The sequence below is a fragment of the Centroberyx affinis genome, unplaced genomic scaffold (assembly GCF_046629955.1).
Source record: "Centroberyx affinis isolate AG114_WGS23_722 - 3 ecotype Tasmania unplaced genomic scaffold, CSIRO-AGI_Caff_v1 ptg003083l_1, whole genome shotgun sequence".
In the NCBI taxonomy this organism is placed as follows: Eukaryota; Metazoa; Chordata; class Actinopteri; order Beryciformes; family Berycidae; genus Centroberyx; species Centroberyx affinis.
The window spans coordinates 280,300-307,500 of NW_027281165.1; the positions used below are offsets into that span (position 1 = coordinate 280,300).

General features: G+C 41.4%; 4 protein-coding genes across 7 annotated transcripts in view; 1 reads left to right on the forward strand and 3 right to left on the reverse strand.

The window, feature by feature from the left end:
• Nucleotides 1-10,759, reverse strand: part of LOC139659387 (GTP-binding protein 1-like) — a 27,825-nt gene extending 17,066 nt beyond the window's left edge. For 2 of the 3 annotated variants that reach the window (XM_071537638.1, XM_071537637.1), the window contains exons 1-3: nucleotides 2,521-2,560; nucleotides 2,020-2,218; nucleotides 1,418-1,529 (exon numbers count right to left, since the gene is read on the reverse strand). In XM_071537638.1, the coding sequence (XP_071393739.1) occupies nucleotides 1,418-1,529; nucleotides 2,020-2,208 (301 nt within the window). In that variant the 5' untranslated portion in view covers nucleotides 2,209-2,218; nucleotides 2,521-2,560. Of the gene's footprint in view, nucleotides 1-1,417; nucleotides 1,530-2,019; nucleotides 2,219-2,520; nucleotides 2,561-10,749 lie in introns of those variants that run through there. The other variant, XM_071537639.1, reaches the window with a different exon arrangement.
• On the forward strand, nucleotides 7,868-13,708 carry lgals2b (lectin, galactoside-binding, soluble, 2b). The gene is made up of 4 exons (XM_071537641.1): nucleotides 7,868-7,895; nucleotides 10,249-10,322; nucleotides 11,978-12,149; nucleotides 13,278-13,708. Exons 1-4 carry the CDS (start codon nucleotides 7,893-7,895, stop codon nucleotides 13,422-13,424), a joined length of 396 nt encoding a protein of 131 aa, XP_071393742.1. The 5' UTR covers nucleotides 7,868-7,892; the 3' UTR covers nucleotides 13,425-13,708.
• A 1,841-nt stretch (nucleotides 13,709-15,549) lies between these two features.
• On the reverse strand, nucleotides 15,550-16,638 carry uts2r4 (urotensin-2 receptor 4). The gene has a single exon (XM_071537633.1). The coding sequence runs from the start codon at nucleotides 16,636-16,638 to the stop codon at nucleotides 15,550-15,552; it is 1,089 nt and encodes a 362-aa protein (XP_071393734.1).
• Nucleotides 16,639-19,016: 2,378 nt separating this feature from the next.
• LOC139659381 (arf-GAP with dual PH domain-containing protein 1) overlaps nucleotides 19,017-27,201 on the reverse strand; it is a 32,601-nt gene continuing 24,416 nt past the window's right edge. For both annotated transcript variants that reach the window (XM_071537630.1, XM_071537631.1), the window contains 4 exons: nucleotides 26,992-27,054; nucleotides 23,809-23,883; nucleotides 21,768-21,999; nucleotides 19,017-20,692 (listed from right to left, as the gene is read on the reverse strand). In XM_071537630.1, the coding sequence (XP_071393731.1) occupies nucleotides 20,664-20,692; nucleotides 21,768-21,999; nucleotides 23,809-23,883; nucleotides 26,992-27,054 (399 nt within the window). In that variant the 3' untranslated portion in view covers nucleotides 19,017-20,663. The remainder of the gene's footprint in view (nucleotides 20,693-21,767; nucleotides 22,000-23,808; nucleotides 23,884-26,991; nucleotides 27,055-27,201) is intronic.

The following is a 27,201-nucleotide window of genomic DNA, read 5'->3' on the forward strand; positions in this document are numbered from 1 at the left end:
ATCTCAACTCAGTAAATGTAAACACAACACCACTAACCTATACTGGCCATATCACCCTGAGACAGTGAGACAGCCAGCCAGCCAGCCAGCTAGCCTTTCACCCAGTCAGGGCTACTGACAGGGACCAGTGAGCCAGTGAGAGTCCCAGTGCATAGCAGCGTAACATGAGACCCTTTTCACACATGGCCTTTGACCCAAACAAGCCACATGGGTCAGACATGTTGCTGTGGTGGGCAGAAAATAACTCTGGTTGCCAACAAAGGCCCTCGTGTGTGTGTGTGTGTGTGTGTGTTTGTTGGGGTGGGGGGCTGTTGAGGGCAGGTTGGGGCAGAGGGCTTCAGAATGAAAACTAAACTGCATACAAATGGGGTTAGCTGCCAGTGAGGACACACTGGGCCAAAGCTGACAGTAGTGATGACTCTCCCACTACACACTGGTGAAAATTAAATTCCATGACTTTTCCACCGCTAAAACAGACATGTAGTAGTAGTAACATTTTCCATAGCCAGTATTTGTCTATGTCAATTTTACATGGGTCACATCTTCTATTGGCTAGCTGCAACTAGAGTGGGAAATCAACACCAGCCTCCTCTAACATGCTGGTAGATTTTGGCTTTAGCTGCCAAGTCTGTCTACTCAACCAGCCACTGTGGCAGGTAAATACCAATCGTTTGGATGTTCTCTTCTATTCTAAAAAAAAAAACAAAAAAAAAAACAATCTGGCTGGTAAAATATTTCAAGTGCCTGGTGAATTTATGGAAACCATTCACCACTTTGCCAGATGAATGAAAAAAGGGAATTTCTTGGCCAAGCTGAAACTCAGCCCAGGGGCATGTTTAGCCGCAGGTGATTAAGTTACTGACTGCTGTCCCCGCAATGTTACTAGGTCTGACCCAACGTGACACTCAACAGCTGAACTTGAAATTGAATAAATGAGGCCCAAAACAAACAAATCTCCCTCATTTTTCAACAAGTTCTATCATTCCCAGGTGACAAAACTATACTGTGTTATGTCAGAGTGAAGGCCTGATTATTGCTGAGAGCATGTACAGAAAGAGATGGTTCTGGGACACCAGGATTTACTGCTGAGTCTTTTAAGGCCTAACTCAAAGATCTGTGATTGGATAACCCCAATGACATACCTGCTCTCATTCAACCCCTTTAATCTAAGGGAGACTTACATCAGATCTATCCCCAATACATGTAGTTCTCTCTCTCTTTCTCTCTGTGTATGGGAGAAAATGTCACCTCAACTGCATGCAGAAATTTGTCAGTTTAACATTGCAGAACTGCCAGATTTTAGCATGCAGTTCGATGTGACGTTCTCACTCATATACAGACAGAACGTTACATATATATAGATCAGATCTTGTGTATTGGTCAATGTCTGTGTGACATGGACAGCTTTTTCCCTCACCTGATCCCACTCCCACCACATAAATGGTCTCCCCGCAGCCTTCGTCCATCCGCTCCCTCAGATGCCGTAGTAACGAATCATACTGTTCCCCTGTTGGGCTGACCAGAATCAGCTGAAAAGAGGAAGACGGGGGAAGAGACAAGAGAGAGACAGAGAGACTTGTTGAATCTAATCACACTACTGTACCAGAGGAAATAAGTAATTAACCAGCTGTTTTCCTCTGAGTTGCAGTCAGCCAGAACTTTAACACGTGTTCAGAAAGCAGATGTTTACATTTTAAGGCTAGTCTCTGCAAGTCATATAAGGTTTTACTTCATCAGGTCAGTCTGGTGCTCAAGGCAACTACTTTTACACACAACTGTCAGCAAACCTCGCATGTGGATATACCCTACGGCAGTGTGAATTGCCAGCTGGATGCAGTTACGTCAACATACGTGTCACTTTTTGATCTTTTGCACAGTCACCAGAAAATGCATCGCGTGCAGTGCATGCAACAATGCTTTGGCAATTCAAATGTTTCTCCGCTGCATTAGTTTAGTGCATCGGGAACTTAAATACATACGATTTAAACCTTACTAGGTGCAGTTAACACTCGGGCCCACCTTGCTGCTGAAGTCTAAATGATCCGCGGACTCGCCGTTTGTACCCTCGCCGTCCTCAAAGCCCGCTTCGTCGGATGGATCGTCCCCGCATCCCCGGTCCGGTGCAAACATGCAAGCGGGTACTATAGACTCGGCTGGTGGTATTGCACCCGGGCATAATCCTGGTTCTGTCGCCGTTAACGACGCCATTTCCCCGGACCTTAAGAGAGAGAAGCCATGCAAATGAAACCAAATAAACAAACTAGCTACCCTCCTTGGCTTTACTAGCTAACCGTTAGCCATTAGCAAATACAGTAGCTAACCTACGTTGATTATCAGTAGAGCCAGCTAGCTAATGCTAACTAAACAGCGAACTTGCTGTATGTAACACTTTCTTACAGTGGGCTAAATTATCCATGTATACAACCGTAACATGTCAACTACATTTAAGAGCTTATTGGCATTTGAACTTTTAATGAAACCGAATTTGTTATTTAAATCTTGTATGAAGTGTTGGCATACCAGAAGTAGCTGACAAGCTAAGTTGGTTGTTAGTCGTTTTAGCTTCGAATGTGTGCGTTGAATGTATGGCACGCCCATCATAAAATAACGACACGGGATTGGCTACAGCGCTAAAGCCACGCCCAACACGCTGAAGTACAAGACTCATCAACCTGTTACACTTGTCGGGGTGAAATAAGTGACCTACTTTCAGGCGCAGGGTTAGCATGCACACACACACACACACACACACACACACATAAAAACACGCACACACACACACACACACACACACACACATACATACATACAAACAAACACACACACACACACCTACTGCCATTACTACTACTAAGTACTAATAAGAATAAAAATGATATAATAATAATTCATAACTTGGAAAGAGCATTTGCCTGGAGAAAATGTATGTGCTAGCACACTAATATAGGCCTACATGTAGCCTCCTCAGTAGTCGATTTGTACACAAATTTCTAGGGGGATGGTGGGGTCCTTATGGAGACAAACAATTTGATAGTGGCGACAGCATGGAGGGTAGGGGACCACAGCCCTGTTCCTTATAGCGAGTTTACCAAATAAGCCAGGCTTCTTTCGGTTAGTCTGACTCATTTTCAGTTGATTCGGTTCCATAAGGCAAATTCAACATTGTTCAAGCTCGGTTACTATGGCAACTTATGCTGGGAAACTAACCTGGTCCGAGGCAGGCTAACTGTCAGGCTAACACTGACCTGACGGGAAAGCCATGATTTTACCACTGACTTTCTGGCGTGCTGCCATATTATTTTACTTTATTAACCACTATCAGTCAAAAAAATTAAGTTAATAGAAAATAAATAAATAAATAAATAATAAAAACTAAATTAAATAAATTATATGATAATATGATAATTGTAATATGATAATTATATGATAAATAAGATATAGACCTACGTGTTTAATTATATGTGATATCAGACATTTAGGTTTATGCTACATAAAATATATGTCTCAATCTAAATTACCCCAATAGAATGACAATAGCTACATAAATAGTTAACAGTACAATTGCAAAAAATTATATTGACCAGAAATGTATAGTATCTAAATCCATATGCCTCTATCCTCTACTTAGATGTGTTTAGTGGGTGTATGGTTTTTCAATCAATTCAGTAAAGGTCTATAAATAAGGACCTCAACCCATGTGTCGTTCTCTGTCAGTCATGGCGTGTCCTTTCATTGATGAGTACTAGGTGGCATGGATTCAGACTGTTCCCCCCTCTGTTCCCTCAGTGACTGTTCTCCTCCTGTTCAGCTCCAGGCTCCTCTGCAGGAGTCCAGTGTGCTGCTGCTGGCCCTCCCTTCCTCCCCCAGTGCCAGCAACATCACTCTTCTTTTTTGCGGCTGCAATTAATAAACATCATGAGATTGGACAGTGAGCATCAAGCTGATTATGCTTAAGTGCTTATATAGCCTATAGGCATACTTACCATTCTGAACAATATTTTTATATTTAGTTTTCACCTGCTGCCACGTTCTTTTCTCCCCACTCAAGCTGTTGCTGTTTAAAAGTGCCCCCCGAATAAAAAGGTTTAATTTATCAAATATACATAATATATATACGTATATATTAAACGAGTGAACATACATTTGCAGCCTTGAAGTTTAATATCTATGTACTCTTGTATAAGATATTTTAATAACCTACAGGTTTTCTGTTCGTACTAACTGTTTGAATGTATTGTGCCCAAGATTTAATTTGGTTGTATCAAAATATTTTATTACATTTTAACTTAGTTGCTACTTACGCATTCAATCGATCAGTAATTTCTTGCCAGGCTTTCTCTCTTGTTTTGTTTATGGCAGCTGTATTACATTTTTTGGTTATTATATGTTTCATTTCTTTACCATTGCTTTTTGCCATGGTGTAATCGATGTGATCCATGTTCGACCTCTCAGGCTGCTTAAGAATGGCGTGCACACGCAATTATCCTGACTACTGTACTTGAACCTGTCTTGAATTAGTCTGATTGTGTGAACCTGAATTGACCTTTATGGAACCGCTTTAGCCCCGACTGATTTGTTAGGTTCATTCAAGTCAGGTTTTGGACTTTGATCCCCACTTTTCTTAGCGCGCTTTATGAAACGGGCCCCAGCTGTTTACCCTTTTTTGTTTATATTGTAACAGCACAAAGGTAATGCTATATTCAAAAGACATGCAAGTTAGGGATGTTAGGTATCAGATACTCTTGCCAATGCCCTGAACCAAGGCACTGTTCTCAGAATTGGAGTTGGTCCCTGCATTGCAGTAATCAAATTAGGAGCCACTGCACAAAATTCAGCACATACTAGCGCTGGAAACACCTTTGTGCTCTAAGTCCTGTGATTCTTAGTCAAATTTTATTTGGGTTTACGTGAGAACGACACACAAAGGGCTTCCTCCCGTTGACGGAGACTACCTGCCACTTGAACAACAAAATTCAAACTAGGTTAATCTTGACTTCCCGTTTATTTTGTTGCCTGGCAACATCCCGCTGAGGATGAAATGTAGCTTAATGTATGGCCTAATGTCTTCATTAATATAATTTTGGTGTTAAAATGTCAACTAGCTATCTAATCTCTGTTTAATCTCTGTTCCTCTTTTTCCCCCACTTCAAACAGTGTAGGCTAAATTATAGAAAATAATCATTATGACTCCTGACATTTCTCACACCTGTAGTCCCGCAGACCTACCTGCCCACCAGCCCATTTATAATAGCCAAAATAATATCCTCAAGGTGTCATAGCCGCGTTGCAGGTTTTGCTGTGCCATCAACCAATAAAAAAACATGCATCCGTATCAATGCAGGTGCGTGTAATCCCCGGCCCTCGGATTTGCTGTAAACTCCAGATGTGCTATATTCTTTAAAATGATTAAATATCAATAATAAGTGGCTTACACATTTCTTGATTAAATGATATCTTTGTGCCATAAAGAGGGATGAAAGGGGGATGGCAGTGTTACAAAGGGGATGGTTTTTGACAGTTTTCATTTCAAGGGGGATGACATCCCCTCGCATCCCTCCTCAAATCGCCTACTGAGTAGCCTACATGGACGTCTACTTACATCAGTTTGAAAGGTTTAAACAGTTGAATCCATTAGAAAGTGTGAATAGTCACTATTGTTCTTTGCCATCAGAGACTGGGGAAAAAGTTAATATAAGTTAAATATCCTAAAAAGAATTACGAGTATGAAAAAGTTGAATAGGCTAGGCTACATCTGCAAATCTCTTAAAGTACTTAAACAATTTAAAGTTGGAACAGAGTCTCCTATATGTTGAGCACGGAATTCATATATTTTTGTTACAAAAACAAGAAAACATTAAAAACACTATCACAAGCATTTAAAGGTGCATTTTATTACTTATGGGCATTACACACATAATGCATCAGGTGTGGCCAAATGGAGGAATAATCAGAAAAGGGAATTTTTCAACAGTGATCATCTTAAAAAAGCTCCTTGCTGTTATAAACAGGGTGGAAGGTCCCCCCTCTAGCTTAGGGCCCCCTACCATGTCAGTAAGTAAATAGGTGAGGTAGGAAAGTAAGTAAATACGGGTGTGACAGTAATTGCCTCGCAGAGTGGAAGAAATTTAAATAAATTTCTTCTTTAGACATTTATCAAACACAGGACTGGTGGGTTTGAGACTGGAGAGAGAGGAGGCGCCTGAAACCATTATGAGGCTTCTGCAGAAACAGCTTCTTCTTCACAACTTTTTAAAGAAACATGCTTGTGACCAGAAAAGCAGCAGCTTGAATCTCTTGACCAGTAGGAAAAATCTATATTGTGAATATAATGATACGGTGCAGGCCTATTGTTTTTTTACAACGCACATCTGCACGCCATGACACATACTGTACTGTATGTACAGCATGCATATTTGCACACTATGTATTTATATTGTTCAAAATTCACATATCTACTTGTGTCTACTAGTGTCACACATTTACATCTCTACAAATTCATCATAATGGTTCCACCATTTCATACCACATTGATAATTTTGTAACACTTTATAACTTTGTTTATACATATTTTATACATATATATAGCATGTATATACATACTTATATTTATTTATAGGCCTACTTATATATTTACTTATATCTACTTATACCTACATATGCACCAAATGTTTCATGTTTAGTAATCCATATTTAAGCAACTGAGACTGTTAGTAATTAACAATTGTTGGTAAATCCATAAATGTCAGTAATCCATTTCTTTCCCTGTTCCCCATCTTATTGCTGCTGGAACAACCTAATTTCCAGATGGGGCTCAATAAAGTTTTATCTTAACATCGCATCTTAAAAATGTAGGTGGGGAAAGTAAATGAATAACAGTCCCTACTCTCGCAAAAACTACTGACAAGTTGCCCTTGAGCAAGGCACTTAACTGTATGAATGTGAAACAGGCTGATGCTGAAACAAACCTGCTGCCATCTATGCATCTGGATATCTGCTGTAATGGCTGCAGCATTACACTAGGAAATGTAGTCCTAATCTCAATCTCAACCCTGATTTCCTGTAGTTTTTACAACCCTTTCCATGCCGGTGTCTTTCCACACTGCAAAAAAATATTAAGGCACTTCAACTTCCTTGCTGCCTTAAAATTGTGAGTTGACTAAAATAGTGCTGAATAATTAGGTCATAATGTAATAAAACTAACTGAGTGAACCTGAGACAATACATTTAATAAAAAAAAAAATCAAATGTCTAGTCATGCTGATAAGTGTTTACAAGTTGAATGAGAAATATAGAATGTCTGCTTCACCTTATTGAATTTCCAAAATCATGGATATTTTTTTTTTAAATCAGAAATTGAGCTATGATTCACCTTAGATACATACATAATACGTCTCCATCCTGTAACTTCATTCAAAACCAGAAGAAGGAAGAGTTTCTGGAGAGTTAAACCAATAAGTTAACGGTGTTTCTTAATAAGTCATGGTCAGTTTAGTGAATGTTTTACACGGTGTTCTTTCAACTCATAATTTAAAGTCACAAGAAGTGAACTCATGATCATAAGTCATGAAGCTCATAACTGGCACCTATAAGTTGACACATTCATATAACGGTTAAAGCTGAGTTGAAGAGTTTCACTAAATTGCACTATGAGGATTTACTTACAGTGTACTCAATGCATTAACCAACATAATACAAAACAGAACCGTGACTAAGTGGCTATAGTGAAAGGGAAATGCAGACATATTCTTGATCCTGATTGGTTATGGCCTTTTGCAACCCTTTCCTTATTGGTTGCTTCCGGCTCACAGCGTCGGCCAGCCTGATATAAACGGCTCACCTGGCTGCAGAGCTTCTTCCCTCACTGAAGGCTCAACCCACTGAAGACAGCCAACATGGTAAGTGGTGTATACGCTTCATTCTCAGCAGATACTCTTCTCTGTTCTCCATATACCCAAATAACGTCTACTGCATTTCTTACACCTTTGCTGGAGTGTGTGTTCAGTCAGTGTCAGTGTCTCAATAGCACAGTTTGCTGGTAGGAATAAGGTAATGTTTCCTCAGCATTCCTGTAACTATTATCTTTGTTGTGGCGTTACACAAAGCTCAGCATGAGGTTAAATTTGCTCTACATGTCTAATGTTTATACTCATACTGTATATTATGATCTAATGTTCATCAGCACATTTAATTTACTAATACACACCTGCATTGACTCTCTCTCTGAATTGTTAAACTTCAGCAATATTTAATTTACAAGAAGTTAACACAATTAGAGAATGTAGAAGAATGACTGTTTTGATCATAGTTTATCCGTTATCTCTCTCTATGACTGTTATCTACAATGCAGATAGTCATACATTTCTGGACAAAATCATATCAAACAATAAAAAATATTCTCAGATTTGGGTCCGAGAGACAAAATCTCATCAAATGGGAGGTCCGTGGCCCTAATGTGGACTAAATTAGGGGTCCTTGATATGAAAATGTTTGAGAATCACTGCTCTACAGGTTAGATATTAATAATGAGGTGGATGTGGCACATGTTTCAGATTGTTCTCTCCATAGATTTTATAAAGTGATTAACCCTTACCAAATTTTGCAATTAAGTGTTGAAGGCATACATTCAAGGCCATAGAGACACCATCTGCATACTTAGATCCATTCAATTTTCATATTTATTGCTGAACGTTCAGCCATGACGGTATTAAAAACTTCTTCCTCAGATTTTATTTCTTTACCAAGCACTTCTGTATCGTTCATGATCATTCTAGGGACACGGGAATAATCGTCACATCTTTTAAGTTTTCCTCTCTTTGCAATCGGTTGTTTGTAATTATGCTGATTTAAGCTTATTCTACGGTTACTATTATCTTAGTTCAAACTGGGTAAGAGCGTCAGCTAAACTATCTAAAACACACATGGGAATGTTAAGTATGATATGATGAAGATAGTCTAAAAACCAAAGCTCAGCAATAAATCTAAAATCTCTAATCTCTCTGATCTAATCCCAGGGAGTTTTCTCTGTTCTCATTTCTGTGGAATGAAACTTCTCTAAAGATCTAAATGAATGCAGCATTATGATCCAAAGCAAGGTCCCGTGTGGTCAATGATAAACCAGTATTGATCTGAGATAGACGACAGGATGTGGCTTCAGGCAGTATATTGCAGGTGCTACAGCGTGGGGTATCTGTGGGTGTGGTGCAGGTGCATAGGGTCCAGGATGTCGAAGTCTTCTGCATGACTAGCGCTGCCGCTATCAGGTGACACCAGGGACGTTGATAGGGAGGACAATACGGGGGAATGGAATTAATTTTTTTATTGATTAGGTGAACAGGGTCAGTGTCATTTGAGGGGAATTCCTCGAATGCTGGGATGAGTCATTCTGGAGTAACCTAACTTTTGAAATCCATCATAGGTGTCTTGTTCAATTTTTCTTTAGTTGTTATATTGGCATACAGATATGCACACAGAGGCCTAACCCTAACACACACACACACACACACACACACACACACACAGGCAGAAGGCCCCTGAGCTCTGCGTTGGCGTCTCTTTATGGTTTTACTGTCTCCATATGACGACCACATGTCAACGGTCACACACTGCTCCTTCCTGTTTCAGGATGTTTACAGCCTCAGGTCCTGCGCTCCACCCTGGTTGATCATCAACGCTGTTAAGATAACCGCTCTGATCATCGCCTCTCGGTCACCACAGAGTTTCACTGTACACACAATCATTTCCATCATATCCCACAGTTCTAAAATGATTAATGTAATATCCACAAAAATGTGATACTGAAATCTACTGCAAATACACAAACACTTCCCCCATTGTTTTTCAACTTCCTTGTCAACATGCTTGACCGTGTGTCTTATCTGTAGGAATACATTTCAGGTTTGGCCTTGCAAACCTCTCTATCTATCTAAATGGAAAGCAGAATGCCCGGCACATTGGATTACTGCTTCTCAGATCTCTGACCTGCTCCAAACTTTGTTAGTGATGAAATTACAAAGTCCATGAGTTTCACAAAATTTGTTATGTAAAAGCGATGGTTTGTTTCCTCATTACGATCACAAAGTTAGTATTGTAACAGTGTCAGTGTTGCTTTCATTCAATGAAAAGGTTATTTGGTTGACATTTGTCTCCATCCATCCATCCATCCATCCATCCTTCCTTCCATCCTTCCATCCATCCAGCCATCCTCTTGTAAAAATTCTCATTAGTATTCTTTGTCATTTCCATTTACAGAAAGTCAAGGACATGACGTTCAAGGAGGGGCAGGAGTTTAAGATCCGTGTCAAGCCCAAGGACGACTGCTCTTCGTAAGTCCTCTTCATAATATTAAAGTAAGCCTGCTCTGTTCAGCCTTTCAACTGAGTGGTCTCTGAATTAATACTGTGGTTCATCTGTAGGTCAGGAACACAATGGTCCAACCTCAAACCAAACGCTTGATCACTGCTTGCTCTTATATTTTGGCTAGCACTAGAAGGCCAATGGATTTTGGGGGTCTAAGATAAGTTCAAGAAGTCATTAATTATAACTGCTATTTCTTTGCTAAATTCTGTTATGTGTATGTGTACTCTTTACTATTACTGAGCCAGGGTGGGGTGTGTAAATGTTGGTGGGTTTGGGTTCTTGGGGTTTTGTACTTTTGCTTTTGCTGTTTTTTCTTATACTCTTTCTTTTATGTGCGTAATGTATGTGTTCCTTACTGTCATTTTTCTTTTATATGGTAAAAAATTCTAAAACGTACACCCATATGCTCATTGTTATGTCGTTTAATACTATTTTCAATAAAAATATTTTGTAAAAAAAAATAAATTATAACTGCTATTTCCTTGCAAAAAAATTTAAAAATCTAACAACTGGTTTGTATAGAAAGTGGGACTAGGAAAAGTCGTGAAGGAACATTTAGCTGAAATACTTTAATTCTAAAATTCACAGCAGCTGTCAGCTGACTGCAGTTTGACTGGCCTTTAGTGTTAAACTGACATTTGATGAGTGTTCAGCTCTCCAACGCTCATTTGGCAGCATTTCAAACCCACACATGACTCTGGCTACGGAACTGTATTCTGTCATTTGTTCTGAATGGTGTTGCTAGGTTGCAATGCTGAAATGCTCCTCACTAACTGGTTAAATGACCATCCAGTGGTCACTGGGCATAGAGAGTTGATAGATGGTCCAGCAGACCACTTAGCCACTTGGTGACTTATGGAGACGCCCTTTACACATGGATTTAACATGCGGTTTGTATCCAGATTGTGTCTATATAATTCAGATGGATCACATTTACATCGAAATGCGTCTCTAGTATACATACTGAAATGGGATTTCTCTTTTACTCACCAAATACCAAGTTACCACGCATGTCACTTCAACTCTGAATATTTATGTCCTTTAAAACTGACAATAAATACCTCAACTAGCTTGTTCCCTATCCATGAGTATTGTGACAATACACTTTTGACAATACACATGTTGCTATCTGAGCTGCCTGAATAAATTGTGTGTGGTTCCTGGTTGGATCTGCAGACAAAAGTTTATTTCCATTACTTGCTTTATGTTTACTGGAAATACATTGAATTCACTCTTTTTCTCTGACCAGGTAGTTTGGGTGAAAGGATCTTCAATGCATCTTAGGTGCATTTACACCTGGATTTGATGCATTTTTGCTCTATCTAAATACAATCCGATCACCCAGGAAGCATGTTAACACCCGGAGTAAAGATAGGCTTTGAGTTCCACTTTGCAAAAACAAGTAGATGAAATTGCGAAGTAGTTTGTGGAAATGTTTGGTTTGAGATCGGGCCATTGTTTCTCGGATCCTCTGCTCTCACAGTTTTAGATTACATGGTTTCAGTTCTGTTTTTAATTAGGGAGAAGCTGTAGCATACTGTGAGATAAGATAATTGTTAATCCATTATCTTCCTCTTTTCATGTGACCCCTCTGACCTTTGCCTCCCTGCCTCCGCCGCAGTTTTGCCATCAACATCGGTCATGATTCTGACAACATCGCTCTGCACTTCAACCCCCGTTTCGACAGCGGCGGCGACACCAACACCATCGTCTGCAACTCCTGCTCCGGGGGAGGCTGGGGAGACGAGCACCGCGAGGGAAACTTCCCCTTCTCGCGTGGGGAGGAATCCAAGGTGAGTGTGTGTGTTTGTTTTTGTGTGTGTGTGTTAATTATTTGCAATCTCTCACGCTAACATGTAGCAGAACAAATTAGCCACTAAGCTACATTTAGGTATACAGATGTAATCTAGTGAAACCGTTTGGTTGCCAAGGAGGTGTGTTACAGTATAAGGATTAAATTGAATCAGGAAGGCTGAATACTCAGACACCTAATTTCTCTGTTAGAGACACTTTTGTACACATACACTATTATTTTCCAATTGGTTTATTTTTTTATTCCAAAATGCATTTCCACTTAGTTGAAAAAGCAAATGAAAATATATGTGATGATTATGTCTCAATATTTCAAAAGAAATGTTACTGGTTTGTAAACAATGGTCTTAAGACATAGCTAATAAATTAAATAGTGCTGCTTTACAGAAACTATCACATTCTGCGACATTTTGGAATGAAACTCATCATATCTTTCAGAGAATCAAGTTCCATTCTTATGGTTTTATTTTTGTTTAGACAACAGTAGCTGTAAGCTGCTCTCACTTCTTTTTTGGGGAGATTACAGCTCACGCTGTACTTGAAGGCATTATTTTTGCAGACCATAAGCAAACTGTACAACCTTTTTAACCTTCATTTATCCAGAAATATTCTTTTCTGAGCATGCACAATTTCTACAACACAGCCCTACATCACATTCATACAGTTTCTCACATTCCCACCTGGGAGCTGCCCAGTACAACCACAGGCTTCTACTGTTGGGAGCTTCAACTGAAGCATTTGCTGTGTGGTCTCCTTGGTTTCCTAATATGTGAAAGATTTAACTCAAGATCAAACTTTATAATCTCTGTGGCAGTGAGAAGGATATTACTGGGCTCACTATCTGTGCTGCAACACTGTTAGGTCAACAGACGCTGAACTATATGATGATGAAGGGGTTTATAGGCTCATAAAACATAATAGCAGCTGTGGGAGAGAGATAATCTCTCTTAGATGTCACTCTGCTGCAGTTCTGCTCGGTATCAAAGTCAAAGTGCCGCTGCAATCATTCACTTTATATGCATTTTTAAAGTTGTGCGCACATTTTGGATCTTTACTTGACTACGAGACTTAACTACTCACCCCTTTTTCTCCTCTGTCTCTTCCCCCAGTTCTACATCAACTTCAACAGTGACCAGTTTTACATCAAACTTCCCGACGGCTGCATGATGAACTTCCCCAACCGGCTGGGAGACGTCAAGTACAAGCACTTTGATGTCACCGGTGACGCAAGGATCATTGGCATCAAGATCAAGTAGATCTCCTGACCTTTTGACCTCTTGACTCCTGTGTGTGTGTGTGTGTGCCTGTCCACCTTTTCTTTCTTTTCCATTACTATGAGCCCAGACTGAATCATTCATCTTTTATCTGCATTCATCTTTTATCTGCTAAAGTTAACACACCAGGGAAGATTTATACCAACATAGAGATCTTATTTTGTAATGAGAGGAAAGGGCCTCAAGAGGGCGCCACACTAAATCTCACCTCATTGTACTTACCTGACATCTGATCTATGGAGGTCACTGGGTTTGATAATAAAAACGCTGTGAAACAAGAGTGTTGTGTATTGCTGTGTACCCATTGTTTTTATTGTGATGCAGTGGATTTAATTACACCTTTCTCTCTCACTGGCATTTTTTCTCTCTCACACACAGATACACACAGACACACACACACACACACACCCGAGTCAAGACCATTTCATGTTTCATTCATTTAGTTCAAACTGTAAACTGACAAAACTGCCAATCACTGTTGAACATCTGTTTCTCTCTGTTTCTTGGATATTTAAGATTCATGTTCTGAGCACACAAGAAGTGAATTGATGTCATCTCTCTCTCTCTCTCTCTGGCTTTTATGAGAGTCTGTTATTCACACAGACTCTTACAGTATCTGTCAGTGAACGGTGGAAACCCCGAACTGGTTCATGGACCGGTTTCACCCCGTCAGTATGAAGGAAGCAGACTCATTGGTTACTGCTGGGATTTCTTTTTTTTTATAAAAATATCCCCAGACTTCATCCATGTTCATTTCAGTGAATATAACATAGCATATAACATGTTATAAATCCCTGTGTATCCTATTACAGTAATCTCTTGATCGCTGGAACAGCATAGAACTGAATAGCACAGAAAAGAATCAAATAGACCAGACCACACTATGATAGACAGACTGGACAGTGGCTGAACAGATGAACAGATAACAGAGGATAGAATAACATACAGTAGAATAGAATAGAATACAACAGAATAGAAGACACTTTCATCTTGGCAGAGGGAATGACATGCGACCAAGGCGAGGTGAGGCACATTCCTACAGAGACAATTTACAGGAAGACTCAAAAAGAGCCGTGGCCCGAGGCTGAGGAATGTGGCACGATGCAACCACATTCCCTGGAAGGAGATGAAATAGCCTTGATGTGTGTGTGTGTGTGTGTGTGTGTATGTGTAAGAGAAAGATATTGTGTGTGTCTGAGTGTGTATTTGCTGTGGGCAAGTTATTCCATTGCCCATGTACCGGAATGAAGGAAGTTAATTTACATATGCGGGTAACAACACTACCTGTTCAAATCATTGTGGAAACATGAGTCTACTAATACTTAACTTGGGTCTGTTACAGAGGCGAAATACCAGGAAATTTCATGCAGCCATTGCTGAGACAACAGATATGTTTTTTATGAACAGTTTTCAGAGCATTTCTGATTGTTGGAAACTCTAAGGTCTGTTGTGTGGTGTTTCCATTTGAGTTCCCTAACCCTTTCATTGTAATTCTAACTATATTCATTTCAACAATAATTGAGATTTGACCCCCTACAGACAGTCCAATGTGAAACATCCTATTAAATGTGTACAATTCAGAGAAAAATAACGTGTTCTTCACAATGATATTTTATCAACAATGTCATGAAGGCACAAATGGAGAAAAGCCTGTTAGATAGGCAGATGATCTAAATTCATGGACATGGATGAGACTAAATCAAAGCTGTGACTGAACCTGACCAAACATATGCCTGTTTGCATGTTAAAACCACAGAGTTAAACACGTTAATGTCATTTGTGCCGTATGGCCTCCAACCAAGGTTCAAGCCCCTGTGTTGGCAAGACATTGAATCTCTAGCAGCTCCGGATGCCCGGCTCAGTAGGTGTCCTTATGGCACTGGCAAGCGAAAAGAGAATTTCTCTGCAGGAGTCAATAAGGTATCATATCCATATTACATCATATGTTTTTAGGGTTTTCCACTACAAAGAATGTCTTACAAATTAGACATTTTCCAGTGTTATACAAAAATACCAGCATAAAAATCTATTCATTCAGTCTCAAGAGTCAATAACATTTCACCTGTTGAGTATATACTCTCGCTGTTTAAGCAGAACTATCTATCTTCTAAAGGTCCTGCAGCGGCGTGCTTGCAGCTGACCCAGGCTCAACCCTGCTTGACCCTGTTGACTGACCTTTCTGGGCCAAGTAGTCTTTGTAGTTCCGGGTCAGAAGAGTGTAAAGTAACGGATTAATACAGCTGTTCCCGTAGGTCAAACACGTGACAAAGAAATTCACGTAATTATGAGTGGCCGGAGACAGAGCCTTGAGGAACTCCGAAGAGAACAGTTTTGCTAGCTGCCATCCCCAGAAAGGCAAGAAACAGGCCCAGTAGGCCACAACAATGCTAAAGATCATTGACACCACTTTCTGTTTGAGCCCTCTCCTCCGGGCCGAACGGCTGCTACCTCCCAAACTGGCCTGAGCCGCCCAGTAGCGTCTGGCTAGCCCCACATACAGCCCGACGATTACCAATCCAGGGACTAAAACACTGGTGAGAAACAGGACGGTGATATAGGCCTTGAACGCCTCGGGGGTCCAGGTGGGGAAGCACATCCTCTTAACCACACCGGCCGCGTTGGGTTTTCCCTCCCTCAGTCGGATCATCACCATCATGGGCAGCGTCAGCACAAACGCCGCCCCCCAGATAATCCCCGCCGCCAGCCTACGTTCGCGGGATGAGGACCTGCGGGCTCTGAAGGGCTTGGCCACGGCACGGTAGCGCTCCAGGCTCATGGCGACCAAAACGAAGACGCTGGCGTGCATGGTGAGGAGGTCGAGACTCAGCAGGATGCGGCAGCCAGCCTCGCCGAACAGCCAGTCGTGGGCGAAGTAGGTGCAGACCACAAACGGGATGGTGGAGAGGTAGAGCAGGTCAGCCAGGGCCAGGTTGACGATGTAAACGTACATGGAACCCGTACGGCGCAGGGCGGCCGAGTGTGTGATGACAAGCGTGTACATGTTGCCCGCCATGCCCATGGCGCACATGATCAGCAGTGTGACACCGAGAACGGACGTCACCCAAAGGCCCCCACCCCCTCCTCCACCACTCTCTCCAGGCCCAGTTCCTCCGCCACCACCACCTCCACCTCCAGTCCCTGGGCTTAGGACAAGTCCCAGCTGTGGACTGATGGTGGCGTTGGTAGTGCAGTTCATTGCAGGTTAGAGTTCACAGGTTACAGGTCAGAGGTCACGCTCCGACAAATAATAGGCAGTCTCGCTTTTTATGAATGATACTCACAGCTCTTTGAAGGTTGACTTGGATTGAATTGGAATTGAATTGGAAAGGGTTTTCGAGTCCGTATGAGTTCCATACTAAGTTGAAGCACAGATAGAAGATGGCAGTCCGGCAAATGGTTCATCAACATAAGCAATACTATGAAAAGAAAAACAAATTGAATAAATCCTTTATGCTCTTTTGAATTCCAGCCTCTGTACCTTGGTCCAGTCATGCAAAACAGCCTTATTTAAGCAAGCGTGACCCACACGATCCAGCTGAAAAGCACTTTGTCACAACTCCTTATGGGATTTTGTTAAACCCATTAACATACTCAAGGTAAAATCCAAGAAAACGCAGGAATGGGCACTAGGTGAGAGAGTGCAGGGATGACTAAACTCAGCGAGGCACTGTCCCATACCGACTGCGTTAATCCACGGAGATCAAAGGAGACCGCTGACATGGCTGACAGCTCCAGTGGCTAAAGAGCCCACTATAGCTTTGCAGTGCTTATTTCCAAACTTGAGGTCTTCTGCACAGCCATGAGCCCATACTTCTCCAGAATCCACACAGCGGGAAAAGACACAGAATCTAGTGAGGATTTAAGCTGTCAAGGAACCTTAGAGGTGAGCTGTCCTCAGCTACAGAGAACAGAGATTTGTCTGCTGGGCTTGGGACTCTGAACTTGATAAGATGGGGTCATTTGGGGGCAGCAGGGTGGCACTGTGAGTCATTACGCTGCCTTTTAACTGGAGGACCTGGGTTCAAACACCTGGGATAGCAAGCACCCGTCCTTTTGAAGTGTCCTTGGGCAAAACACTGAATTGCGGGGATCAGTAATGTATCACATCACTTTTAATACACAACAAAGACAAAATCAGCTCTCTTTCTCCATCAATGTCCTCTGTGGTGTCCTGAGTAGATGTCCATTTTTCGTTTAATTGTCCTAATTTTTCCAAGCGGGGTTTGATCGACAGCTAGAGTATATCCAGTCAAAATTAACCTTGTCTTCTTTCCCCTGACATCCAATCATGCAAGTTCTACTAACAAGTAGGCACTCACCCTGTTTTATTAGCACAATGTACAGTTAGATCAGATCTTTTGTTTCATCCAAGTCATCCCTGTTCAGTGCTTCCTCGCCGCTCCAACTATACCTCCGTAGGCAGGCAACCACTTTGATGGCAGATGGACCTTCAGTGAGCGGGTCTGCTGGGGTCTTCGGCACCCAAGTGTCTCAACTTTAATAGAAGACTGTTGTGTCTGTGTTCTTTGGAGTTTCCTGATCGCAGTCCCCTCTTCCTCTCCCCCCTCTTCTCTCTCTCTCTCTCTCCTCTGTCCTCCCTCTTTCTCACCTGGGTGAAAAGCTAGCATGGGCCTATAGATTTATGAGGTATTCGTCTCGGCCCCCAACCTACTGTCTCTGAGCACCAGGGTGTAGTTTTAGACACCCACCAATCACTGGCAGGGGTGCACAGGCACATACACATACACATGTACAGCAATGCAGCCACCAAACACACCATACATATGTAATGCATCGCTCATTACTTGTTGCTCATTTCAAAAGTAAAAATATAGAACAGTAATTTACACCCCTCATTTTATAATCTTTCTGTTAAACCTCCAAAACTGGCAATTGCATCCAGTCTTATCTTCAAAACTCATGAAGGCTACATTATCTCATTATCTCGCCTGTGCATTTCTGTGTGAATGATCAAGGTAAACAAACCACAGAAGGCAAAAAGCAACACAGTCAGAAGCAAATCAAGCACCTACTGTATCTTTGCTGAATTTGTACACATATTTGCATAAAATTCACACTTCACACTAGCATTTTTTTCTTTGTAACCTATAAATAAATAAATAACTGTTTTTGGCTGCTCTCTGCTTGTCCTTTAATTCCAATTTTGCTTGTTTTTTTCCTCCTCATAAGTTTGGGGGTTTTTGTACCTGCACATATCTTTTTGCTTGATAAAATCAAAGTTTCTCGTGTCTGCATCAGCTGAGAGGACAACGACTACTTATGATGAAAATGAATTGGGGGATCGGGGTGGGATAGGTTTTGGATGATTCACCTTCAGTCTGATATTTAGAGTGGGTGATAACTATTTTGATTGCTAACTTTGATATTATTACTAAATTACTGTAATGCATCACTGTGTACAATATCCAAACACACACACATACACACAGAAAAAAACACAAAACAGGAATAAGTATAGGCTCCTACAAACTCACTACACACTCTCTGGCTTGTACGAATACACCTTAGCACATCCACACAAAAAAAATAAATGGGACATGCCAGACATGCTGCAGATAGTTTTATTAGTGATAAATGAATGATACAGCGTGCCAAGTCAGTCAACCATATGCTTGTCAGTCAACATAAAAATGCCTTGTTAGAAACATGTTATCAAGTTTGACACCACATGGACAACAAATGTGAGTAAATTTTTTATAAGAAAAAATGATAAAAATGTCCCTTATTCTACAATTTATTAACTGGTTGGTGTAATATCTATGAAAAATGAGAAAAACTGGACTGTATATAAACTGTACATGGACTATATATAAACTATAATAATTTGATCATAGTGGATATATAAACACACAGAGTTGTTATGTTTTGTTGAAAAATGCCACACGGAGGCGCCGTTACACCATCTATTACTTTCAATATTTTCAGCTACTATAACTCCTCAATAGTCTTTCCAGTACACATTTGTCATAAGCACATGGCCATTTTCTAAAAAAACCCCACAAATTTATAAAAGCCATGTTAAATTCATGAAGCAAACTGTATCGGTAGTGTTTCTGAAGCTATTGCTCAGGCTTGGAAATTACCTGAAACCATACTCTTTTGTGACCTTTTGGATTGAAACAGCACAATAAGGAGAATGACGCAGAAACAGCCAATGAACACTGCTGTACTGTAGGGCCTTTGACAAATAAAGAGGTTCTTTGTCATGAGAATAGTCAAATAAAAGTCTGCTTAAACAACAGAGGAATCCTGACTCCACCAGACACATCAGTGAATGGATTGAGAAGTTAGTTTCCTGCCCTGATGACTCCTATTTTCCCGCACCTCATTAGTACTGACCAGTCTGTCATCACATCAGACTTGGCTATAAAATTGTAAAAAAAAACAAGACGACCAAGGCACTCTTCACCTTCAAATAAAAATACCTTTTTTAATCTGTTTAACGTAAGTAATTTGTGATTAAATAAATGCCTCTATTGCCTCTATTGCCAATTGATATAACACAACAGTGATTCAACATATGCCCAGTTCATGAACGCTTTTACATTTGCTGTTCTAAACACCCGGTGTCTGGTAGCTCTTTCCTGGGAAAAATCCGCGGTTCGTTTGGAATAAATAGAAGAATAACTGGGTTAGTTAGCATGAGCAGCGATAGCCACCATGGCTAAGCAGGTACAGAAAAGACCAGTACCAACAGAAACTCAAACATCATTCATCAATGGAAAATCTAAGGAAAAAGACGTCACAGATCCTCCCACACTGTTTGATTGACAGGTGATCTCTGGGAAGGGCAGTGCAGAAACACCACAGCAGTGAGCTCTTAGCAGCAAAGATGTCACCAACCACAAAAGCACACGGATCTAGCGGATTACCACTTTAACGTTAAATAAAGATGCTTACACATTTCTTTCGGCAACATGTGTTTTTTATTTAAAAGTGAATAGTGCCTTGGTCCTCATGTTTGGATTCTTTAGCCTCATTACTGGAGAATTAACACCTTCCAATCACTACTTTTGGGACTCAACGCAACAGGCTCCAGCCTTGACCACACCAGTGAAGAAGGCCAGACCGCATCACTTTACTGCATCTTCCCAAATGTACTGATGAGAGGAGTTGGTGATTATTATTGGTACAAGGCCTGTGTCAGTTGGGGGAAGGGTTGAGAGGAGGGAGGAGATGGTCCCACAGGCCTCTGCTCCATCAATGCCTGTGCTTGAACAGGGCTTCCACTGGAAAATACACAATACAAGTCCCAAAGTTAGAAAAATAAAAGCACTCTTAGAAAAATAAAAGCACAAAACATGGTGTGATATTACTAAACATAGACAAGGTGCAGTAACAATGTGAGTGGTGAAACTGAGGCAAAACGCTCTAGATCCTTGGGTTTTCTTTAATTTCTAGTAATTTGCCCCTGTAAAATTCAGATTACAGGGACAATATGGAGTCAGATGTCTTATTTAAGATGTCATAGATGTGAGGTCACCAGCTGTAATCCCCTGACCTCTAGAAAACATTTGTGTGGGAGAAAAAACATGTATGGGAGACCAAATGGGTCAGAAGTCAACGTCACCGACAGCCATAAAAACAACCCCCACCGGTGGGTGCTGGATGCTCCTACTGTAGCATTAATGCATGTATTTTTAGCATGGGTGGCCACAGTGGGAACGCCTAACCCTGGTAGTGTTAATAGTGCCATGCTCTACCCACTGAGATTACTTTTCCATTGGGTATATTATGGGAGGATCATTGGCAACCCTCACAATATTGTTGATCATGGACTATTTTCTATAATATATTCAAATATAAAAACATTTGATATCAACAGCTTTATTATTGTGATTCTTACCATGACAAAAGTGTGTTCATTCAATGTGTTTTAACAGTACAAAACAAATGTGTCCACACTGCAAGAGTTCACGGCTTTCTGACACAAGATGCAAAAGTTACATCATAAGGCACCAAGCAAAACAGGATGTCATTTTACAGTGGTTTCACACCTGACACCTAAGGGTGACAGCAGTGTTTTTACTGGTAACATGGTGAAGAAAGAGAGATTAACTGTTACCCGACATACACAAAGGTTAAAGAGTCAACCTATCAACTTGCCTGTTTAAATAAGAAATAAGAAAAAAAGGTAGTATTAAGTAATTCCACTTTGTCTTTGTAGGGCAGTCTAGCTATTTGATGTGAATCTTAACAAACAGTTAACAGCCACTTACACACAGCTAATCCACAGCCTCTTATAAAGGCTAACAGCTCATAAACATATGATAACCATGAAAAAGTGAAATTGTGAATTCTTACTGGTGTACTCCTGAGGGGACATCGGAGCACTCATGACATCATTGAAGTGTTTCAGCCAATCCTGCTGCTCGCTCTCCGTCCCGCAGGTAAACAGGAAGGAGCGGTCGGGCGTTACTATGGTGATGCCGTGTTGCCAGGCGCCGTTGCAGTGGGTGCCAGCGGGCAAGCCGGGGGCGGCGCTGTAACCATGGTCCTTGTTCCCCAGGAACACCTCGCCTTTAGCAAAGGCATCCTTCAGACAGAGAGAGAGGGAGAATGAAAGAAAGAAAAAGCAGTAAGATACACAGCACATCCTCATTTATCCTGTTATGATGTGGATCAGTGTGCAAAGTGTAACTGTGTTAGTTGTTGACATGTCTCTGGACCAATACCACCAAGGGAAAATCCTGTACATTTATTATATTTGATGAGTAACGTGATTATGATTCTGAACCAAATCTCTGCTAACTGTTGAATCGACTGGCCAAGTGAATCGGCGCATGGAGTCGGGGTTAGGGTTACTTGTTCTAAAATATGATTACATACAGGTTGGTGCTGGGTTCATCATGGAGGTCAGCTGGAGAATTGGCTGCTAAAAAAATAATAATGGCTAAATGGCAACCGAGCAAGAGATATACCTGAAAAAGACTGTTGTGGTGTGTGTAGTTCAATTCAGTAATGTTATGAGTAGAAGTGAATGGTCCGATAAGGTAGATATATTTCCAAATTTTGGTTACCGCGATACAGTAAACAGTCTTGTCTTTGGAAAGTTTAGTGCTACCCTCTACTCCAGAACATGGTGGCAGCTCCAGCTTCAGAAGAGTCAGCTAGCGGGCTAATGTAACAACACAACCAATGTTAACATGAGATTACTAGCCACTACTAATGCTGAAGATAGTTTCTACTAGATATGTTAGCTTATGCACAAATCAGATCACCAAATAGTATGGCTGAATAGCTAACAAAGTGGCTATTGACATGCAAAATAGATAAGATGCATCAGTGATGAGTTCCCTGTCAAAAACAGCACAGAAATTAACCACGTCTGTTCAATTCTGTTGAGACGGTCAAGTTATACGTTTAGAAACGCAATCAGCTGTTCTCAGCCATTGTTGCCCAAGAGCTGAGGACCTCCAAGATGGCCGCCAGAAGCTGTGTTAGGCCACCTGAAAGCCAGTCTATAAGGTGACACTTTATTGTTGACTGTAGGGAAATTCTCTTTTTGTCTGCATCATCACAGGAGAGGTCAGAGGTCAGGGTCAGCCACAGAACAGCATTCCTGGTAGGAGGATGGGATCAGCAGGATGGATGTACTGTGCCATATACACAGTATCTAACATGCATAATTTACATATTATCCAAGCGATCATATTGTGATTTGCTTTGAGCTTCTTCTGCGTATTCCCAGTTTACACTCCAGACTTCCTCTTCCTTTCATCTGCCCATCTAACACTCTAGGGGCAAGTCGAACACTTCAGTCACTTACGGTGCCACCTATAATTCTTGCACCTCGCTATTGAACTATTGCATCAGCAACAATACTGAGCTAATTTGGCATTGGCTATCTGCCGTCTATTTAGCCAAGTGTTGGGCAATCTGAGCCGCCCCCTCGCACAGCTTTATGCAAAGTGTGTGTGATATCTACTGCAATAATAAAAACTTCACGATAGCGTATTGTTGTGGTGACACTAATGCTTCTGAATCTCGCCTCCACTGCTTCTCTCATAACCTTTGAACCCCTGATATCAGCTGGGTTTGGTAAAAGTGGCAAATAGTGTCTATGGTCCACTCCTGGCAACAGATGCCATATACTGTATATAATAATGATACAGTACCTCATGTCACCCTCTCCCCACTGAATCACATCCTCTCCCACGTCTTCCTTCTCTACTCATAATTTGCTTGCCTTCTACCACTCTCTATCTCTATCTATATAATATTTATCTTGACCCTTGTTCTCCTTACTAGACTGTTTGTGAAACCAGAGCAAAGAGTACGTCTTTGTATGTACATGCGGGTATACTGTATGTGTGTGTGTGTGTGTGTGTGTGTGTAAAGCTGCCATACCAGGGGATCTTTGATACATGAGTCGCCTGTGGTCCAGAGTGAACCAGCGCTTCTTGAAGCCTTCCGTTTGCTGCAGAGTGAGAGAGAGAGAGAGAGAGAGAGAGAGAAAAGGAAGAGAGACTGTATAGCAATACAAAGCTGCATTGTATCATAGTGTGGTGTCCGTCTAGCCGTCAGATCAGGAAATGCTTCATGTTCTGCTCTTAATGTTGCTGGTTAGTGTTGAAAAGTTACACATTTTTTACAGTTTTATACTTTCCTAATAGTTGAGACAACCGATAATGTCAAAGTCAACATAGCTAACATCATGACAAGCAAAAAAAAGTAAAAAAAATATGTAATATGGATGGAAATCTATGATCATGTTTTTTTCCTTGCTTGACCCTCTCTCTCTCTCTCTCTCTCTCTCTCTCTCTCTCTCTCTCTCTCTCTCTCTCTCTCTCTCTCTCTCTCTCTCTCTCTCTGTGTATTTACTTTTTAAACCCTTATTAAACCATTTTGTCAAGAATACTTTCCTACTTACAAAGGAACAGCAGTGTGGTATTCACTAGGCATGTAAATGTTCATCGCTTGTCTTTTCACTATGAATGCGCATAAACCTCAATCTCAGTCTCTAAAAAACGGGATATGAAAACATCTGTCATTGGAAAACTTCAGATTTGCCTGGTTTTCCATCTTGAGTGCTTAATGTTGTCAAGTCATTTTCCACCTGACAGCCCTGTCTGAATGGTTTATTGTACCGCCTGCATAACACGCTTACAATGAAATGGAAAAGAAAAAGTTGTTGTCGAGGTTGAAAGTTCACGTCAATGCGACATTTTCAAATCCACGATGAAAGCAGCTATCGAAGAACATGAAGCACAGCCACTTTGGAGAGTCTACTGAAGCCTAGTGAACCAGCCTGAGCTCCTTTCAGACCGCCACGCTTCAGATAATGAGGACGCCCAGGTCCCGACTGCTGCCAAATCGTCCTCATAAAAGTGTTTGATATTCTCGTGGCGGCATAAGCATGCGCAACCGACTGTTCCCTTCTCATTTTCGCGAGTGACTCCTTCTGCCGCAAATATGCCTCACATGTGTGTGAGGGAAATGAATTATGACATCCATTTAGCAAATCAGCCCAACGCAGCAGGTTAGTGAGTCCTTTCATCTCTCAGCCTGACAGACGGAGATTAAACCCCGAGTCTTTTGTGTATGTGTGTGTGTGTGTGTGTGTGTGTTTGTGTGTGTGTGTGGCCGCCTGTCTGAATGCAGAACTGGTTGTCGGTGAGTATCGGGTGGCTTGGTGTTGCTTGTATAGGTGCTTGAGGTTGCATCCTGCCAAGTCACTGTACGTGTGAACGCACCACTGTGTGTGTGTGTGACGGACGTGTCGGTGCAAGTGTGTGTGTGTCTGGGTGCATACTTATAAATGCCTCTTTGTGAGTGTGCTAACATACCGACATATGTCTGTGTTTTGTGTGTGTGTGTGTGTGTGTGTCTGACACCTGAGGATTAAGTCTATCCTCAGCTGGAAGCCTTTATTCCCTCTCTCAGAAAGAGCGACAGACAGAAAGGCAGGCATGCAGGAATACTCAGCTGTCAGTCAGTTCAACAGGCTTGTCAGGCGGCAGTGGAAAGCCAACACACTGACAGCTCAGTTAGTTAGCCTCTTAGCCCGACTCCTATTCAATTAAAGCCAGCAGAGAGAGAGCTGGGATCACAGGGGGGGGGGGGGGGGGGATTTGAGGGAGGGAACTGTGTCCAACTTGTTACAGTAAAGTGAAATTCACTTAGAAAGAGGAATTCACACCAGGCCTGGGTTAGATAGCGTTTGCAAAAAAATTCTCAGTATTTCAGCCTGGTGGGTAGGGATGGGACAATTCCCGGTATTACTATATATCGCGGGAAAAAAACACAATGACGTCAGTGACATCACCACTAATTTTACTATTTTTTTTATTAACAACTAACAGTTAAAATTACAGAAAGTTCGATTCTCACAGGAGCAGTATTATCAGGGGACTCTGTCTTCACCAAAATACATTAGGTAATTTAAGATGGATTTTTTTTTTTTTAAACAAATTGCAAACATGGCAGATTCACATGATGATTCACTGATGATTTCCATAATTATTACAAACCACGTCACACCCCCAGGTAATATCAGTCCCATGTGAATAGGACTTCGCTGGTGGTTCCATGCATTTATCCGCTTGTGCTCCTGGTATCTAGATTACAAAAGCCGTATAACCAGATTTGGGGCTTTAGATATGGAGCCACTAGAAGAGAGTTTTGCCTGTTTTTCTGGTGTGATTCCCTGACACAGCTGACTTCAAACACCCGTTGAGGAGGGAGCCGATAAGGAGGGAAGTAAGCTGTAATCATTCAGGATTATTATATGGTCCCCCAGCAAATTATTTAACCAGATGTCTGACTGAAATTACCAGTGGGCGGGGGCAAAATCAAATAACTGACCTACACTCTCAGAAAATAAGGTCTTTCATATTTTCTGAGTGTGCCCCTCATATGGAGAGTCATTTTCTCCACATTTTGTCTGGAATTATCTATTATATTTTTAGTTAACTCTGATGTCATTGGGTAATTTTAATCCCACACAGATCTAGTGTTTCATGCAATTACAGACTTGCGAACCTGGCATCTGGATTACAAGGACCACACACCCAGTGGGTTGAGGGTTGAGCATTAGGAGCATTACTCTTTACAATGACACAGAGCCAAGTTGAAGAGAGTTTTATTTTACTGTGGATGACATTGTGTCACATATTCGCATGGGGCATGTCCCACACACAGTCCCCAGGTAAAGTATTTTACCGTCCGGATGACTCAAATTACCCCAAATTACTGACCTCCCCTGGATATAATGCTGTCCGGAGCGGGCTTTCTGGCACTCACTGCATCACCCTGCATGGAAAACCCCACCCATCTGCTGCTCTAAGGAGGAGGCTGGACTCAGCTGCTGTACTGGAGCGGCTGGGGGTTAAGTTTTTAAATTTGAACAAGTCACCCACTGGGTTGGGTTAATGGAAAGCTGAGAGGAAGGCAATGAGAGAGGGGAATAAGGTGGCAGAGAGGGAGAGGGAAATGAAGCTTGACAGCATGGTGCATGAGAGAGAGAGTGTGTGTGTGTGTGTGTGTGTGTGTGTGTGTGTGTGTGCGTGTGTGTGAGATAACTTGCCCTGGGACCTGTCTTTTCCATGTATCCTTCCTTCAGAAAGTTCCGGGTAAGTTTGGGCATGAGCTGGAAACGGCAAGGAAAAGCAAATGAGGGGTTTCATTCCAAAATATTCATATAAAAAAAAGAAAGAAGTGTTATTGAAATTCATCACGTATGGATGTTACACACTATTTGCTAAGAGAATCTAAAGCGAGTCTAAAATAGCATCAG

Excerpts from the sequence above, each read along its gene's own strand:
- lgals2b (XM_071537641.1), top strand. Across the intron at positions 10,323-11,977 it reads CCCAAGGACGACTGCTCTTC|TTTTGCCATCAACATCGGTC; the intron begins GTAAGTCCTCTT and ends CCTCCGCCGCAG. Across the intron at positions 12,150-13,277 it reads CGCGTGGGGAGGAATCCAAG|TTCTACATCAACTTCAACAG; the intron begins GTGAGTGTGTGT and ends CTCTTCCCCCAG.
- uts2r4 (XM_071537633.1), bottom strand. The coding sequence starts at position 16,638 with ATGAACTGCACTACCAACGCCACCATCAGTCCACAGCTGGGACTTGTC.